Raw genomic sequence first — 17907 nt, forward strand, 5'->3', positions numbered from 1 at the left:
GGTCGTTGTCTTGTTGAAACATCCATTTCAAGGGCATGTCTTCTTCAACGTAAGTCATCATGACCTCTTAAAGTATTTTAGTATATGCAAACTCTTCCATGATCCCTGGTATGCGGTAAATAGGTCCGGAACCATAGCAAGAGAAATATGCCTAGATCATGATGCTTGCACTGCCATTTACTGTCTTTAGAGTGTACTGTGGCTTGAATGCAGAGTTAGTGGGCCATCTGATGAACTATCTGCAGCCCTTGGACCCCAAAAGAACAATTTTAATTTCATCAGTCCACAAAATGTTTCTCCATTTCTCTTTAGGCCAGTTGATGTGATCTTTGGCAAATTGTATCCACTTCAGTACTTGTCTTTTTTTAACAGTAGTATTTTGCATGTATTTCTTGCTAAGAGATTACCTTCACACAGGAGTCTTCTAATTGTCACAGTACTCACAGGTGACTTGAGACTGTCTTTGATCATCCTGGAGCTGATCATTGGCTGAGCCTTTGCCGTTCTGGCTATTTTGTCATCCATTCGAATGGTAGTCTTCCGTTTTCTTCCACGTCTCTCTTTTTTGTCTTTCCATTTTTAAGCACTGGGGATCATTTTACCTGAACAGTCTATCATTGTCTGCACTTCTTTATAAGTTTTACCCTCAACAATCAACTTTTTAATCAAAGTACACTGCTCTTCTGAACAATGTCTCAAACGACCCATATTTCTCAGGCTTTCAAGAAGAAATGCATGTACAACATGTCCTGGCTTTACCCTTAAATAAGGGCCACCTGACTCACACCTGTTTCTTCACAGAATTATTGACTTAACTTATTGATCATTGATCTCCACATTGCTATTATTTTGAACACCCCCTTTTCAATTAATTATTCTAATACACAGACTCAACAACATGCAGATCATGAATGCTGAGTCTGGTGGTTTTCTTACAATCTACTGTACCAACTGGTAAATTGTTATGTGGTGATATAATTTATACCAAAAAAAGTGATTAATCTGGTTAGTCATATTGGACTGCTATTGTTTTGAACACTACTGTAGGTGTCTTTTAAATTTGGCTCTCTGTAAGATCTGGAAACTTATAGATGCAAGCTGTCAAGCTCATAGACACAAGCTATCAGTCAAACACCCATTTGACAGCTATTCTTCCAAACTCTCTTCATACATACGCCTTTATTCTCAATAGTGAGAGGGACTAGTCAGCTGCCAGACATCATTGGGCATGTTGAAAGCCAACATAATGGATCCTTCTTTTTCTCCATGTTCGCTGTTTGGAGACCAGGGAGTCATGTCACCTCCATAAACATTTGATTTTTAGCAGGTCCCCCAAAAATCATCAGTTCTTATGTAACTCAACTGAGACCCAATGAAAGATCTAAAAAAAGGCCGCTCCAGCTATATACTGTATGCGATTTATACTACTAATATTTTGATCCTCTAGCAGGTTTCCTGGAAGTCTGCAACCTCTTCATCTCAGATTACATGGAAAATGAACCCTCTATATTGATAACAGAAGTAATAATATCAGAGTAAAAGGAAAACAAGTACAGTGATATCACAATACGGAGATTATGTTCAATGTGATGTTCAACGCAGCAATGTGACAATAAAAAGTCAATTCTCCACGAAGAGTTAATAATAAACAAAATTGCGTGTCATTATCATATATTAGTGAGTAAATATTACAGTCAAGTAACAAGACAGGAAAAATAGTGCCAGTGATGAAAGTGCAGAGTGATGTCACAGTACAGTAAATATGTTATAAATGTATCACTATACGGGGATAATAGCCAAAACAGAAACAACAAACAGTGATGTCACAGCAAATGATCAACAATCTGTCTGGATTCATAGCAGGAAGTATTACACATGGAAATGTCATAGTATGAAAATAATGAATGTGCAGAGAGGTCACAGAACAGGAATAAAAAACAGTAATAGCAAATATATAGTAGAACAGTAATGCCACATCACATGGTTAATAAAGAGGTTGCCTCCTTTCATCAATCTTCTGTCCACAGACTTAGTCCTGTGAAAAAAACAAACAAACTGAGTTTTACTTACCCTCCCTGGATTCAGCGCTGTCTCTGTCACTACAGCAGCTCTGATGTTTTGTCTATAATGGTGACATCACATTGACATCATTGCAGCCATCAGTGAACTCAGTGGCTTGCGCCATCTACATCTGCAAAGATGCTAAGCTCAGTGTTTGGCTGCAGTGCTGTTGATGTGACTTCACCACTGCAGCCAAACAGCAGAGACCAGGACGGTGGCACACAGGGCTGATTCTAGCTTTTTTTCTGCTTGAGATGGCACCCATACCCACAGTGTAATTTAAGCCTGCAGTGAATAAATGGAATTCTGTCATTGTTTTTTGGGGTTTTACTTTTACGGTATTCATTCATGTTTACTCCCCTTAAGGAACTTAAACCTGCAATCGTCTGATTGCTTACACTAAAGTATTTATGCTACATTGCTCATACAACAGTATTGCAGTATACAGAGCAAATTACTGTTTTCTATGGCAGAATACAGCACCAGAACCATCATGAGTATAGGAACATTGCACCAGAATGGGTATCAGTAAATGACTAGAAGCACCATCAGTACATGAGTACATTACCAGAACCAACATCTGCACATCAATACTGCCACAGAACCACCATCAGTACATAAATGCATCACTAGTAACACCATCAGTAAATGAATAGAGCACCATTAGAACCATCCTCAGTATATGAAGACAACACCAGAACCATCATAAGTACATGAATACAGCATCAGAACCACCATCAGTTTTGTTGCAAACTATAGTTGTCACATGATGGACTTAAAAATAATCATATATATATCCATATCCCATTATATTATTGGGATCTGTTTAGATTCCATTTGGAAATCCAACAAATGATGGACACTTTAATTGAAACCATACAGGAAAAAATATTCCAGATTACATGGAGGCAGGGTGAAAATAAATATTTACACCCTGTTACCCTATAGGTGACATCTTCTCTAAATGAAGTTACTCTCACCCCTTTCGTCTTCACCTGGTCCAGCCACCATGATGACTTGAACAGCTTGTGACTTTGATGACAGTTCGTCTCTGTAATCTTCCCACTTCTACAGTCTTCTGCAGCATATCCCAACATGGTGGCCTTAAAAATAACATTGTCTTTATAATTCTTTTGAATAAAAAGATCTGCCCATGTAGTGCCCCTGTATAATAAATGCCCCTCACTGTGCTTCCTTATGAACTATAACCACTACACTTTCCCTCTTACATGCTGTTCTATCTCCACTGCTTCCTCTTATGCTGTCCTTATCTTCACAGTGCCCCTCACACTGTCCCCCCTAGTCTGTCCCCATGTTCAGTCTGCCCCCCTCTGTATACTGTGCCAACTCTATATATTATCCCTTCTTGATACTGTGCTCTGTCTATACTGGGCCTCCTCTATACGCTGCCCCCTCACTATACTATGCCTCTTCTCTACAGCCATCCATCCTCAGGATGATGGTCACTACAGCTCTTCATATACAGTGTAGTGACCCCCAGAGCATTACATATACAGTACGGTGGTACCCACACCATGTATAATGGGGATCTTATTATATTTAAGGAGGTAGTAGAGGATAGTGGCGCTGTTACGTTTGAAAGAGGTGGACTGCAGCAGGTGGAACCCTATATCACTACTAGGGTATAAAAAACTAAAAAGGTAGAAATATGTACACACACAGTGTACACACACCTGCGCTACGTCCTACGTTGCATTTAAGTAATATCACTACTAATGTGAAATTTACCTGCTTGATAGAGTGAGATGAGCGGTTTTGATAGTGGCACAGGTCAAATCAAAGATAGTATAAATGTATTTACTATAAAAGAAAAGTAAGGGTATTTAGATAATTATATGTAAAAATGGTCTGTCTGAGTGCATGAATATATACACACATTGATGGCGTTGTTCTATAATCAAGAGCTGGATCGCTCGTACTCAAGGTGTCTGTAATGTAGACTAATGCACTCAGGATATCGATCTGAAAGTAAAAAAAAAAAAACATATATTCCTTAATTAGTGTCACAGTCTCTCACAATTACAGAGTAAAAGGTTCCTGAATACTTGTTCCTAATATGCGCTGGTACAAAGTCCTCAGATCATGCGCTGCTTGATAACTATATGCTGCAGCCACATAGGTTGATGTGGAATGCAGGAGTCCCAGACAGCGCTGAGACGACAGTCAGCAAAACGATAATGTACAAGGCAAAGCTACTTAGCTGGCGGGTTCCTGCTTTCTCCTTTACGGTGGCTGTATGCATGGGGTCTTCCGGAGTCTTCAGCACGCGCTGTCCTGGCCGGTGACAGGCGTGCGCGTAGCTAGAAGTCTTCACTGAGAATTGAGAAGGACCTTCAGGAGGACCTTCAGTATCCGGGTCACGTGATCGTCAGTCACGTGATGCTTCTCTGGCCAGTTAAAAGCTTGTGCTAAGCTTGTGCTCCCTGGTGTGTGTTCGTCTGTTCCCTGTGCTCAATTTACTGGTCCCCACTGATTACAAAATTGGATCAGAGCAGTAAATTATCCATACCACTAGCTGGCAAAGTCATGGATCACATTCCCAGAGAAGCATCACGTGACTGATGATCACGTGACCCGGATACTGAAGGTCCTCATGAAGGTCCTTCTCAATTCTCAGTGAAGACTTCTAGCTACGAGCATGCCTGTCACCGGCCGGGACAGCGCGTGCTGAAGACTCCGGAAGACCCCGTGCATACAGCGACCGTAAAGAAAAAAACAGGAACCCGCCAGCTAAGTAGCTTTGCTATGTACATTATCGTTTTGCTGACTGTCGTCTCAGGGACTCCTGCATTCCACATCAACCTATGTGGCTGCAGCATATAGTTATCAAGCAGCGCATGATCTGAGGACTTTGTACCAGCGCATATTAGGAACAAGTATTCAGGAACCATTTACTCTGTAATTGTGAGAGACTGTGACACTAATTAAGGAATATATATGTTTTTTTTTTTCTTTCAGATCGATATCCTGAGTGCATTAGTCTACATTACAGACACCTTGAGTACGAGCGATCCAGCTCTTGATTATAGAACAACGCCATCAATGTGTGTATATATTCATGCACTCAGACAGACCATTTTTACATATAACTAACTAAATACCCTTACTTTTCTTTTATAGTAAATACATTTATACTATCTTTGATTTGACCTGTGCCACTATCAAAACCGCTCATCTCACTCTATCAAGCAGGTAAATTTCACATTAGTAGTGATATTACTTAAATGCAACGTAGGACGTAGCGTGGGTGGGTGTACACTGTGTGTGTACATATTTCTACCTTCTTATTATATTTATGGACTAATATATCATTAATTCAAAAATACTTGTGTAGTAAACCTCCTGGCTCAGGAAGTAAAAAATAAATAACAATGTATATGGATGACTCGTATATATTGTGCAGCGCCCCAGAGTCCTGGTCGTTGCAGTACTGATGCTCCGCCGCTAAGGGGAGTGATGGCACGTCTGATGGCACTGAAGGAGTTCATCTGACCAGGTATCACAGACACCAATACACTTCATAGTCTGGCCTCCAGGGGGAGCAAAGGGCGCTATGTATAAGGGTATGTTTCCACGTTCAGGAAACGCTGCTTGTTTGACGCTGCGCAGCGCTGCATCGTCAAACAAGCAGCGTCCAGATGTTCCAGCATAGTGGAGGGGATTTGATGAAATCCTGTCTCCACTATGCGTGGAAACCCGCACGCGGCGGCCCTGCGACTACGGACATGCTGCGCGTCTTTTCAGATCGCAGCATGCCCGTACACCTTGCGGGGACGCAGCGTCCCCGCAAGGCATATCACAGGGCCCTATGGGAGAGAGCGATCATCCCGGATATGAAGAGTTAACACATCCGGCATCATCGCGTCCCAGAAAGGGGGCGGGGCTTAGCGCCGAGCGGCTTCGCCGCTGCGGCGATACCGCCGCCCATCCGTACCGTGGAGACATACCCTTACGCCACTCCTCACAATCTGGTAAAACTGGAGGTTAGATAGAAAGTTAGAACAGAAGCTGACTGGGTTGGAACCAGGCAACATCCTGTGGCAGAGGGTGTTGCAGGGGAAGATTCAGGGGGGTCCCTGTCAGGGGTGGAATCCTGACAGAGGCCTAGCGAACAGGAAAGAACGTTAAGGAACCACGCCTGCACTACATCGCGGCAGTATCTCAAGAAAGGACAAGAAGCGAGGTTTATTGTGGAGAGTGAGAAACGAGATCAAAGCAAAAAGGAGATAACACCAGTAGGAGTCGTGCTGTAAGATCGAGGCAACATCCTACTGAGGTGCGTAGCTGGTGGCCAGAACGCCGAGGAAGTATTGAGCTCCAAGCATTACTTCAAACCAATGGCAGGACAGTTAATTATAGGTTGGCTGTCTCACCTAAATCACCTAAGCAGACATAGGGGGCAACTGTGGGAGAGGGGCGTCACTAGGGTCCCAGAAGAACTTCAGGCCTACCCGTCATGCGGGTGCGTCCTATCCATATTATCTGGGGACGGAGAAGAACATCAGAATAGACATAAGTTGTGGGAAAGAACATCAGAAACAGACACAACAGTTGTGAGGACTATCCCGTGGTGCTCAGCAGGGAATTACTACAACACACAGGCGCTAGAAGGTAGGCACAGATTTCCACCTGCAAAGGGAACTCTGGAGGTGCCATCGGACCGGCCGGTCTCGGACAACCCTGTTAACTGTACTCTGGATTGAGGACCTTGAAGCCTTCAGTAAAGAGGTAAAGAGACTGCAACCCTGTGTCCTCGTTAGTCATCGCGACCTGCACCACGCACCACCACTTACAACTTTCATTGGACGCCCCTTAGCAGGGTCACGGACCGGGTCTAGCCACCGTGACAACCCCGGAACTGAGACAGAGAAGCCCGGTACTGAGTGCCCCGCGGCCCTGCGTCTGGGGGCGCTCCAATTGTAATCAATGATTTTCTAGATTTTATCATGTCTTGGAAGGTTGGATGAGAACTAATATGTAGGATTGTTGAGTGGTGTTCATAGACTCTGAGGATACCTGGGACACCAATGGGGCATTGGCAGATTGGACACATATCTATTATTTGAATGTGTTAGTCGCTGGTGCCTCGAGATGACTGAAACCTAGCAAATGGCCTGGTGCAACAAGCTATAATTCTCCTATAAACACATAGCAGACATTTTCTTGAGTCCTGATTACAATGCCTACCTATTTAAAGGGCTTAACCACTAGCCAGGAGTGAAATAAGATGTGTGCACCCTGCGCAGCTCTTCTCAGATCCAGGGGCTGTGAGCTGCTCATCTGATCATACAGAGTACTACACACCAGCATGTGCTCTCTGCAGCAGGTTTCCAGTATGGCTAATTGAGCAGTCTGATATTGCACTACAGCATCCATAGTAGGACAAATTTATAGGGGTTATTCTGAAGGGAAAAGTACAGCTTTGCTATTCAGAAGGCTAGAAAACTGGTTTAAATACATTCATTAAATAATATACCCAGTGCCCGATGCAGCTGCTGATTTCTATTCTCGTGTTGGTATTTACCTTCATTATTTGCTTTTCTCTTATGATATTACTATTTTTTCATTATTACATTGTTAGGTGATTACTCCCAATAGAGTCATAAGTAGGAATAATAGGAAACCAGAAGTGCCAGTCCTAATCATATTAGCTGGATACTTGTGGAATGACACAGGAGTCCCACAAGACAAGACAGGTACATGAAGGAGGGAGGCGTTACCATTACCAGCCTTATGACTTCCTGGTGTAAGACTAGATGGGACTTTGTCTACCCCTGGCTATATGGTGATACAGATTCCCATGGGCTTGTGCTGAGAACATTGCAGAAAGAAGTGTACATGCTTTGAAATCATCGTGTTTTTATTGCTTGAACTTTGGGTTTTGGTCTGTTCAGAAGTGGTGAGGTTAGAGATAAGAAGTGTGTTCACTCCTCCTAAAACCACCGGATTCAAGGTACTGATGAATCTGTTCATCCATGGAAATAAGGCTCCTATACTGAGGTAAGTCAGTGACATTTATACGTCTTCTGAGCCGCTACTGTAATTGTTATCTGAGTTTTGGGGATGTTATTTTTTATAGAAATTTGACCAAAATAAAAAGTGTGTTTTCTTCCATCCTGTTTAGCTTATGTGGGAAGTGGGGGTAAGCGTTAAAAAAGTTCAGCAAGGGGTTCTTTGCAAGCAATATATTAGGTCGGCTACGAAAATGTAAAATGGACACCCTCACTCTATATACCATATACTGCAGCTTATGAAAACATCTGCCTACATATGATGTTTTCTATATAACACTCCCTGGATAGGAGGCTCATACTGAGACTGGCAGCAACACACTCTGTGGCTGGTGGGTAGCATCTAGTGCATGTGCAGGATATTAATACCTATGACATATGTACACATAATGAGTAACTTTAATTTATGCATTTAGCCGCTCCCTATGTCTGCTGCAGTCAGAGGTATCTTTTTCTATTATTGCTTGCACATATAATTTTTAACTAATAATCATAGTATCATAGTTATTAAGGTTGAAGGAAGACTTTAAGTCCATCTAGTTCAACCCATAGCCTAACCTAACATGCCCTAACATGTTGATCCAGGGGAAGGCAAAAAAACCCCATGTGGTAAGAGTAAGCTCCACCATGGGGAAAAAAATTCCTTCCCGACCCCACATACGGCAATCAGACTAGTTCCCTGGATCAATGCCCTATCAACGAATCTAGTGTATAGATAATAATAATAATGAAGGTATTGTAGTATCTGCAGGATGACCATGTCCTGCCAGCATGTCAATGACTTAAATAGTAGGATTACTAGAACAGAAAGGCTTTTTGACCCTGTTGCAGTACATCTGGTTATAGCACGAACTACCAAAGAGTTATTACGAAGGAAAGATGTTTCATAACTGTAGTAGACAAAGAGATTTACTTGGCTTGATACATCACAATTCATTGTAGGGTCTTCTGGACTCTGGAGAATACCTGCAATTATTATGGTGGACTAAACAAAGGTGTTACTCAACCACAAGATTGTATACCCTTACCTTTCCCCTAGGACGTAATATAAGGTATAGAAAACTACTCCATGTGTGGATCAGTATACACTGATGAGCAAAAGGGTAACAATGTTTTGACTTCCAGGCTCCATATCTCACCGTCCACTACTGCTTTGATCGTGAGACTATCATCATTTTATAGACAATCCTTTTGGCTGTCTCATACATAAATTTGACTTGCAACTATTTAGCATATAATAATAATAATAATAATAATAATTTTTATTTATATAGCGCCTACATATTCCGCAGCGCTTTACAAATTATAGAGGGGACTTGTACAGACAATAGACATTACAGCATAACAGAAATCACAGTTCAAAATAGATACCAGGAGGAATGAGGGCTCTGCTCGCAAGCTTACAAACTATGAGGGAAATGGGGAGACACGAGAGGTGGATGGTAACAATTGCTTTAGTTATTTGGACCAGCCATAATGTAAGGCTCGGGTGTTCATGTAAAGCTGCATGAACCAGTTAACTGCCTAAGTATGTAACAGCATATGATTAGTTATGCAGATTATTGTCATGTCACTGCACTGTTACTGTTTTGCTCCTGGTGAGGGGGAAATATTTTTCATTCTGTATAAGGGCTCTTTCACACGCCAGTGTCTCCTGTACGTGTAGTGACCGTTTTCACACGTACTGGAGACACTGACATGGGTAGACCCATTCACGTGAATGGATCCGTGCACATATCAGTGTGTTTCCATGGACCCTGTATCCGTGGGCAAAATACGCTGACATGTCTGTTTTTTACCGTCAGCACAGGCAAAACTCACAGCTGGGGGCTGAAACCCTCAGCTGCCAGCATTAGCAAGGCTGGTTATCAAGAATAGAGGGGTCCCTACACTGTTTTTTTTTAAATTATTTAAATAAATCATTTAAAAAGCCGTGTGGGGTCCCCCCCATTTTTGACAACCAGCTTTGCTAAAGCATACAGTTGGCGGCTGGTGTTCTCAGGCTGGCAAAGGGCCATGGATATGGACCCCCAACCTAAAAATATTAGCCCGCAGCCGCCCTGAAAATGCACACCTATTAGATGTGCCATTTTTGGTGCTTTTTGCAAGCAGAAAAAAAAGGTTGTCTCCAGCACAGATATTCATATAATTAAAATTTCACTTTTATTTAGAACTTTCTTAAAAATACCATGAGTAAGACCCAACTGGTCGAAACGCGTTGATAGATTACCAGGGACCCCACTGGTTGTACAAACCTAAGAATATGTTTTTAAGAAAGTTCTAAATATAAGTGAAATTTTAATTATATGAATATCTGCGCTGGAGACATTTTTTTTTTTCCTGCTTGTAATTTGACTACGCCTTTGATCAGGGCGGCTCCGTGAGTGGATTGCCCTTGGAACCTAAGGGTATGTGCACACGTCAGGATTTCTTGCAGAAATTTCCTGAAGAAAACCGGAAATTTTCTGCAAGAAATCCGCATTTTTTTTTTTTGCGTTTTATCCCCATTTTTTTCGCTGGTTTTTTTAGCATTTTGCAAGCGTAATTAGCTTGCAGAATGCTAAAGTTTTCCAAGCGATCTGTAGCATCGCTTGGAAAACTGATTGACAGGTTGGTCACACTTGTCAAACATAGTGTTTGACAAGTGTGACCAACTTTTTACTATAGATGCACCCTATGCAGCATCAATAGTAAAAGATAGAATGTTTAAAAATAATTAAAAAAATGGTTATACTCACCTGCAGACAGCCGATTTCCTCAGCGGCTTCCGTTCCTATAGATGGTGTGTGTGTGTAGGACCTTCGATGACGTCGCGGTCACGTGACCGCGACGTCATCGCAGGCATGTGACCGCGACGTCATCGCAGGTCATTCACACACACCATCTATAGGAACGGAAGCCGCAGCATGCACCGCTGAGAGGCGGGAAGACTCCGGGGGCCATCGAAGGTGAGTATATGACTTTTTTATTTTAATTCTTTTTTTTTTACCAATTATATGGTGCCCAGTCCGTGGAGGAGAGTCTCCTCTCCTCCACCCTGGGTACCAACCGCACATGATCTGCTTACTTCCCGCATGGTGGGCATAGCCACATGCGGAAAGTAAGCAGATCAATGTATTCCTAGGTGTGCGGAATCCCCGCAATTCCGCAAATTTAATGAACATGTTGCTTTTTTTTCCCGCTATGCGATTTTTTTCACGGAAAAAAATGCAACATTTGCACAAGAAATGCGGAATACACTGAAAATAATGGGAGGCATATGTTAGCGTTTTTTTCGCGTTTTTATCACGTTTTTATAGCGAATAAAACACAAAAACGCAAAAAATACTGAACGTGTGCACATGGCCTAATGAAGACTGGTGAGCTGACTAAATCCATCTCCCCCTTACCTTACTAATTGATTTTTGGCACTTTGCCCATCTCTTCCCACTTGCCCTGTAGTGGTTGCAAGTAGGGTTCATATTTGTGGGGTTGATGCCACCTTTGTTTTGTCATATGACATCAAGCCCACGGGTTAGTAATGGAGAGACGTCTATAAGACACCTATCCATTACTAATCCTATAGTTGTATGGTGAATAAAGACACAGTTATTATCAACCTTAATCTATAAATTACGGAGTATAGATTAACATGTAGAACAGAACAGAAAAGACCACAAGGTAATTTTACCTTGTTTAATTAAAAGTTATATTTTAGGAGTATTTTTTGGTCTTTTCTGGTCTACATAAATAAGGACACAGCCAGAATAAAGTATTTTATTAGAAATAAAACAAAACACAGTTTTCCATATTTATTTAAAAATAACAAACACAGTTATACTCACCTAACGCCTAATTCCACTAAATCCCTCATCCCCTGTAATAAAACTAAAATAAAATAAAACAACAATATTTCTCACCTCTCCGTCGTTATGTCCCACGCCGTCATCCATGTCTGGGGATTAATAGTTTTCAACCTGGACTGTGCCAAGATGCGGCCATCCAGGCTGAGAACCACTTGTAAATGAGCTGCTATCAGCGCAGCATTATTGACCAGCGGTGACATCATCGAGGTTACTGCCGTTCAGTGAGGCTGCATTCCCAGTAAGGCTGAACTGCGGTGACTTCAGCACCGTGGGAAAAAGTCAGTAATGAGGTCACCGCAGTTCAAGCTTAGTGAGTTCACAGCTGATTATAGTGAGAAATTCTCAGGTGTAGGCTGATGGAGCCGCCACCTGCTGTCATTGTTATCACTTGAATATAACTGTCATCATTTTCTCCTGATCGCCGGCAGAGCAGGGGAGAATGATGAGGGCCGCCTTCAGCACCTGGCACCAAGGCGACAGCACTTACTTCCCTGGCGCCCGTGTGTGTGGTACTGATGCGGCACACGAGCAGCACATGGTTACCACATGTGTGCCGCAAGTATTACACACGGACACTGTCATCTATGGTACTATTTTTTTCTGGTACCAGAACTATCAGGACATATGAAACAGGCCTAAGACAAATTACAACTCGTTCTCACATTACCTAATAGCTCAGTGTGTTATTAGGTTGGTTTCCAAGCAAAAGGTCACTGGTTTGAATCAAGGAGCCGTCATGAAGAAGATTTCCCAAGAAAAGAAAAACAGCAAAATCCAGCTCAGTGGTCTCTCGGCCAAGAAAATTGACAAACTGTATCTTGTGAATGCCATGATAGTTGAAAGAACATGAAATCATGTCCATTCACCCATTCAAAAGCCAAGAGGTGGACGCCCAGGCAAAATATCAAAAAGTTGGCTCATCACAAGGTCTATCAATTCTCGGGCGACAAATACGGCAGTGAGGATGGCTTCTGTGCTTTGCAATAGTCAGATCACAGCAGAGTGCGACCTGCAAAAACATACAAAAAATGGACAGTAGAAGATTGGAAATCGGTGATTTGGAGTGATGAGATGAACGTCATAGACTAGGCCCTGATTTTTTTATTTTATTTATTATACTCACTTATATAGTGCCATTAATTCCACAGCGCTTTACATGCATTATCTACACTGTCCTCAATAGGGCTCAGAATCTAGGTTCCCTATCAGTATGTCTTTGGAGTGTGGGAGGAAACTGGAGAACCCAGAGGAAACCCACACAAACATGGGAAGAACATACCAACTCCTTGCAGATGCTGTCGGTGGGCTTTGAACCCAGGACCCCAGCTCTGCAAGGCTGCAGTGCTAACTGCTGAACCACACCATGCTGCCCACTGATGATTGCAAATGGGTCTGGAATAAACAAGGGAAAAAGGGACTAACACACCGAGAAATTGAAGCAACTATCAAGTTCGGAAGAGAAAGGCAGATGGTATGGGGTTGTTTCACATCCAAAGGCGTTGATAGTTGATCAGGATCAATGGTGGTCTCAATGCTGAGTGACATGTGAATATCCTAGAAGATGAGCTACATTGTACTATAGGTATGAAAAGGACAACTCCGCACGACATCGACTCGAAGCATACATCGAGATTGGCAACAAAATGGTTCAATGACAATGAAGGTGCTGTTTCACCATACCTCAACCCAATCAAACAATTGTGGGTAGAGTTGAAGAAAAAGCTGTATACATACCCCAGTGAGTCGACCAGTATGCACCAACTTTGGGAACATGTAGAAGAGACCTGGGATCAGATTTCGTAGAGACATGCTTGAATCTGATCGACAGCATGCCCAGGAGGATTCAGGCAGTGTTGAAAGCCAAAGATGGATTAACAAAAATTAAAATTTTAGATTTTTTAGGAGCAAAACCGTAACAATGCAGTGACGTGACAAGAATTTGTATATCTAATCATATGCTAAATAGTTGCAAGTCAAATTTATGCATGGGATAGCCAAGATGATTGTTCATAAAGTGATGGTAGTCTCATATGGAAACATGGATGGAAACAGTAGTGGATGTGAGATAAGGAGTACATGGAAACATGTTACCCTTTTGCTCATCAGTGTAGCTACATTTTTGTGAATGCTTGTGTACTACTCACCTGATTCGGCTGGCAGGCACAACACTGTGAAGAGTAAGAAGGGCGGATCCACAGTAATCGGCTGCTGCTCCAACCGATATTCAGTTCTGAGGCTCCGAAGTGCTGGAACTGAAAAGATATGCCAGGTGAAGTAAAAAATGACTGCGGCATTAACCTGGTCAGTGGATATAGGAGTCCAGAGATTGCTTTAAAAGAAAAGCAAGTTTTATTGAAAATATGCGTTTCAGAGTGAACCAACTCCAAAATGAGAAGTTTCTCTAAAAACCTTTCCTTCTCTCCTCCTTTGGTCACCTATATCCACTGGCAGCGCCCAGTTAATGCAGCAGTCATTTTTTTCTTCACCTCATAACTTTTCCCTAGGACAACACTTCTGCACTATATACCCCCTTGGTCACTACCACCTCCTCTGTACAAGCTCTCTCCCTATAGAGCTAACATCACCAAATTGTATTTGTGTGAAGTCAGGAAAAAAAAGAATGGCTCTCATTTTAACCCAGATTATTACTAATAGCTACTTTTCTGTCAAAACATCTAACGAATTTTAATCTGAGATTCCAACCAAATGTTCCTATGGTTGTCAGGTTGTATTTCAATTATGAAGTATAATGTGAAGTTGAATATTTTTTATGATCTTTTTCCAAGCAACCTATTATTATACATAAGAGTTATCCCTTTATAACAGTTGTGATTAAACATGGCTGTGGACTACACTCTCAAGATTAAGGTGGGCACAAGGTATCATAATGCAAATCTAATCAATAGTTCTAAGGGACATCTTAATAGTGATGGTTTTGTATTTTTTAAATTCTTTTATTTTGAATTGCAAGTAGCACATGCCCTAGATGAGGCTGCGAGAGAGACTCAGAAGTATTATTATGTATTTATATAGCACCATTGATTCCATGGTGCTGTACATAAGAAAGGGTTACTTACAAATTACAGATATCACTTACAGTAAGCAAACTAACAATTACAGACTGATACAGATGGGTGACGACCCTGCCCTTGCGGGCTTACATTCTACAGGATGGTGGGGATGGAGACAAAAGGTTGAGGGTTGCAGGAGCTCCGGTGTTGGTGAGGTGGTAGCTTCAGTAGTAGTGAGGAGGCAGCGGGGTCAGTGCAAGCTGTAGGCTTTCCTGAAGAGGTGGGTTTTTAGGTTCCGTCTGAAGGATCCAAATGTGGTTGATAGTCGGATGTGTTGGGGCTAGTGTTGAGCGATACCTTCCGATATCGGAAAGTATCGGTAATGGAAAGTATCGGCCGATACCGTCAAAGTATCGGATCTAATCCGATACCGATACCCGATCCCAATGCAAGTCAATGGGACAAAAATATCGGAATTAAAATAAACCCTTTCTTTCCTTGTAGGTTAATTCTACATGAAGGAAAACAACTAAGAATAATGTAGGATGTATTGGGGGACGTGGCGGAGACATTAAAGGCACAGAGGTTTAGCCCAATCTAATAGAATAGCAGGATTTTGTTTTGTTTTTTTATGACGTTTGGCGTTAGAAAGATTTTGACTATGTTAATTTTTTTTTTATTTTGTCAGATATTGATGTTTCACTACTTCCACGCCCTTCACCTTCTTTTTTACTTCTCCCACACTTTCTTCTTCATTATCCTCATCATCAGCTTCTTTGACATCAACTTCTTCACCTTATTCATCTTCTTCTTCATCTTCTACCTATTATTTTTTTGGTTACATTGTTCATATTCTTTTTATTTTACTATTATCTTCATCATATTCTACTTCTTCATCATATTCTTATTTGTGACAGGCATTCCCGTAGTTGTTATCTATAAAAGTTTGAAGATTACACCTTCCGTTCTGCCTGTCACAAAACAGTTACATTTGTCCGCATTCAGTTTGGCCTGCAGCATCAGGCTTTATCCAGGGGCACCACGAGGAGGAACGGACTCACCCCCATACACTGCTTAGTCTTCTTCTGCTTATAATTTAGATAATATCTTTTGCTCTGATATTTAGTCTTATGCTTAATGTTCTTCTGCTCTTTGTTCTGCAGCCTCTTGTTCTTCTGCTTCTCGGTCTTCCAGGTCGTCGTCGTCTCCAGGGTCGTTGTCTCCGGGGTCGTCGTCATCGGGGTGGTCTTCAGGGTCATCGTCTCCAGGGTCGTCGTCATCACGGTGGTTGTCGTCTCCGGGGTCGTCGTCATCGGGGTGGTCTTCAGGGTCATCGTCTCCAGGGTCGTCATCATCACGGTGGTTGTCGTCTCTGGTGTCGTCGTCATCTTAGGGGTGGTCTTCCGGGTCATCGTGTTTAGTCTCTTGAACTTGGAAATGTAGCAGAAGGTACAAGAAGGCTGAGAAAATGCCGAGAAACAGCTGATGGAACTGGAACTCGGATGGCTACCCGAAGGTCCAAGAGCCAATGGAACTACCGAGGACCAGCTGACGTTACTGGAACCCGGTTACTAAGCAGGAGGTACCCGTGCCTGAAAGCACTACCAAGGACCACCTGACGTTGGTGGAACTCGGATACCCAGAGGGAGGCACCTAAGCCAAAGGCTCTGCCCGGAACCAGCTGACGGTACTGGAACCAGGATGGGGAGCAGAAGGTACAAGAGCAAAAGACACTGCCGAGAACCAGCTGACGGTACTGGAACCCGGATGGGTAGCCGAAGGTCCAAGAGCCAATGGAACGACCGAGGACCAGCTGACGTTACTGGAACCCGGTTACTAAGCAGGAGGTACCCGTGCCTGAAAGCACTACCAAGGACCACCTGACGTTGGTGGAACTCGGATACCCAGAGGGAGGCACCTAAGCCAAAGGCTCTGCCCGGAACCAGCTGACGGTACTGGAACCAGGATGGGGAGCAGAAGGTACAAGAGCAAAAGACACTGCCGAGAACCAGCTGACGGTACTGGAACCCGGATGGGTAGCCGAAGGTCCAAGAGCCAATGGAACGACCGAGGACCAGCTGACGTTACTGGAACCCGGTTACTAAGCAGGAGGTACCCGTGCCTGAAAGCACTACCAAGGACCACCTGACGTTGGTGGAACTCGGATACCCAGAGGGAGGCACCTAAGCCAAAGGCTCTGCCCGGAACCAGCTGACGGTGCTGGAACCAAGATGGGGACCTATTCAAGCTTGTCTTCCTAGAGCCCCAACTAGCAGTGTTGGAGCAAAGGGTCAGCAGGAGGAGGAGAGGGAGCAGAGTGTAGGCCGAAGCCTGCAGTGGCGGCAGCTTTGGGTCTGTTGTGTCTGCGTGGCAGTTGCAGGACACGTTGCCGGCTGCACAGCAGGGGAACAGCTGGCGGTGCTGAACCCCACTGACACATTGGCTGGTGTTTTTCTCTGTGCAGCTAGCAGTACCGGGCCCCAACTGGCGGTGTTGGAGCCCGGGCTCTGCAGGGGGAGCAGAGTGTAGGCCGAAGCCTAATTGAACCAATTTCAAAGGTAACCTTTAACCCCCCCTCAGGGGTTACAAAGTAGAAGAGCCACAGCTTATGCAGCAGTAGTGCTGCACAAGTCAAAGGTTGCTCTTTTAATTTTTCTCCTTGCACACGCTGAATGAAACACGTATAACATTTAGCCCTTTACACAGTCAAACTGGGTTGGAGGCGCGAGTTCCCTTCGTAATGAGACGCAGCACAGATGTCAAGAATCCCACCTTGGTGCTGGGTGCAGCCTCCTGAGCGTTGTTATTTGCTGTACAGGAGTCTGCGCTGTCGTGTTATCCCCTGGCCTAGCGCTGTTAGCGCTGCCCATCTTCTGACATCATTTGTCGGCCGGTGCGGTTCGCGATGACCATGAATCCCAGCCCCGCAGTGTCTTAACATTGTTAAAACACTGCGGA

The 17907-nt window shown here is 43.3% G+C and overlaps 1 protein-coding gene across 1 annotated transcript in view; it reads left to right on the forward strand.

Moving 5' to 3' along the window:
• Positions 1 to 7830: 7830 nt before the first annotated feature.
• PRRG4 (proline rich and Gla domain 4) overlaps positions 7831 to 17907 on the forward strand; it is a 267339-nt gene continuing 257262 nt past the window's right edge. The window contains exon 1 of the mRNA XM_077288094.1: positions 7831 to 8082. Coding sequence (XP_077144209.1) covers positions 8042 to 8082 — 41 coding nt within the window. The 5' untranslated portion in view covers positions 7831 to 8041. The remainder of the gene's footprint in view (positions 8083 to 17907) is intronic.

This window comes from Ranitomeya variabilis, chromosome 2 (genome assembly GCF_051348905.1).
Source record: "Ranitomeya variabilis isolate aRanVar5 chromosome 2, aRanVar5.hap1, whole genome shotgun sequence".
In the NCBI taxonomy this organism is placed as follows: domain Eukaryota; kingdom Metazoa; phylum Chordata; class Amphibia; order Anura; family Dendrobatidae; genus Ranitomeya; species Ranitomeya variabilis.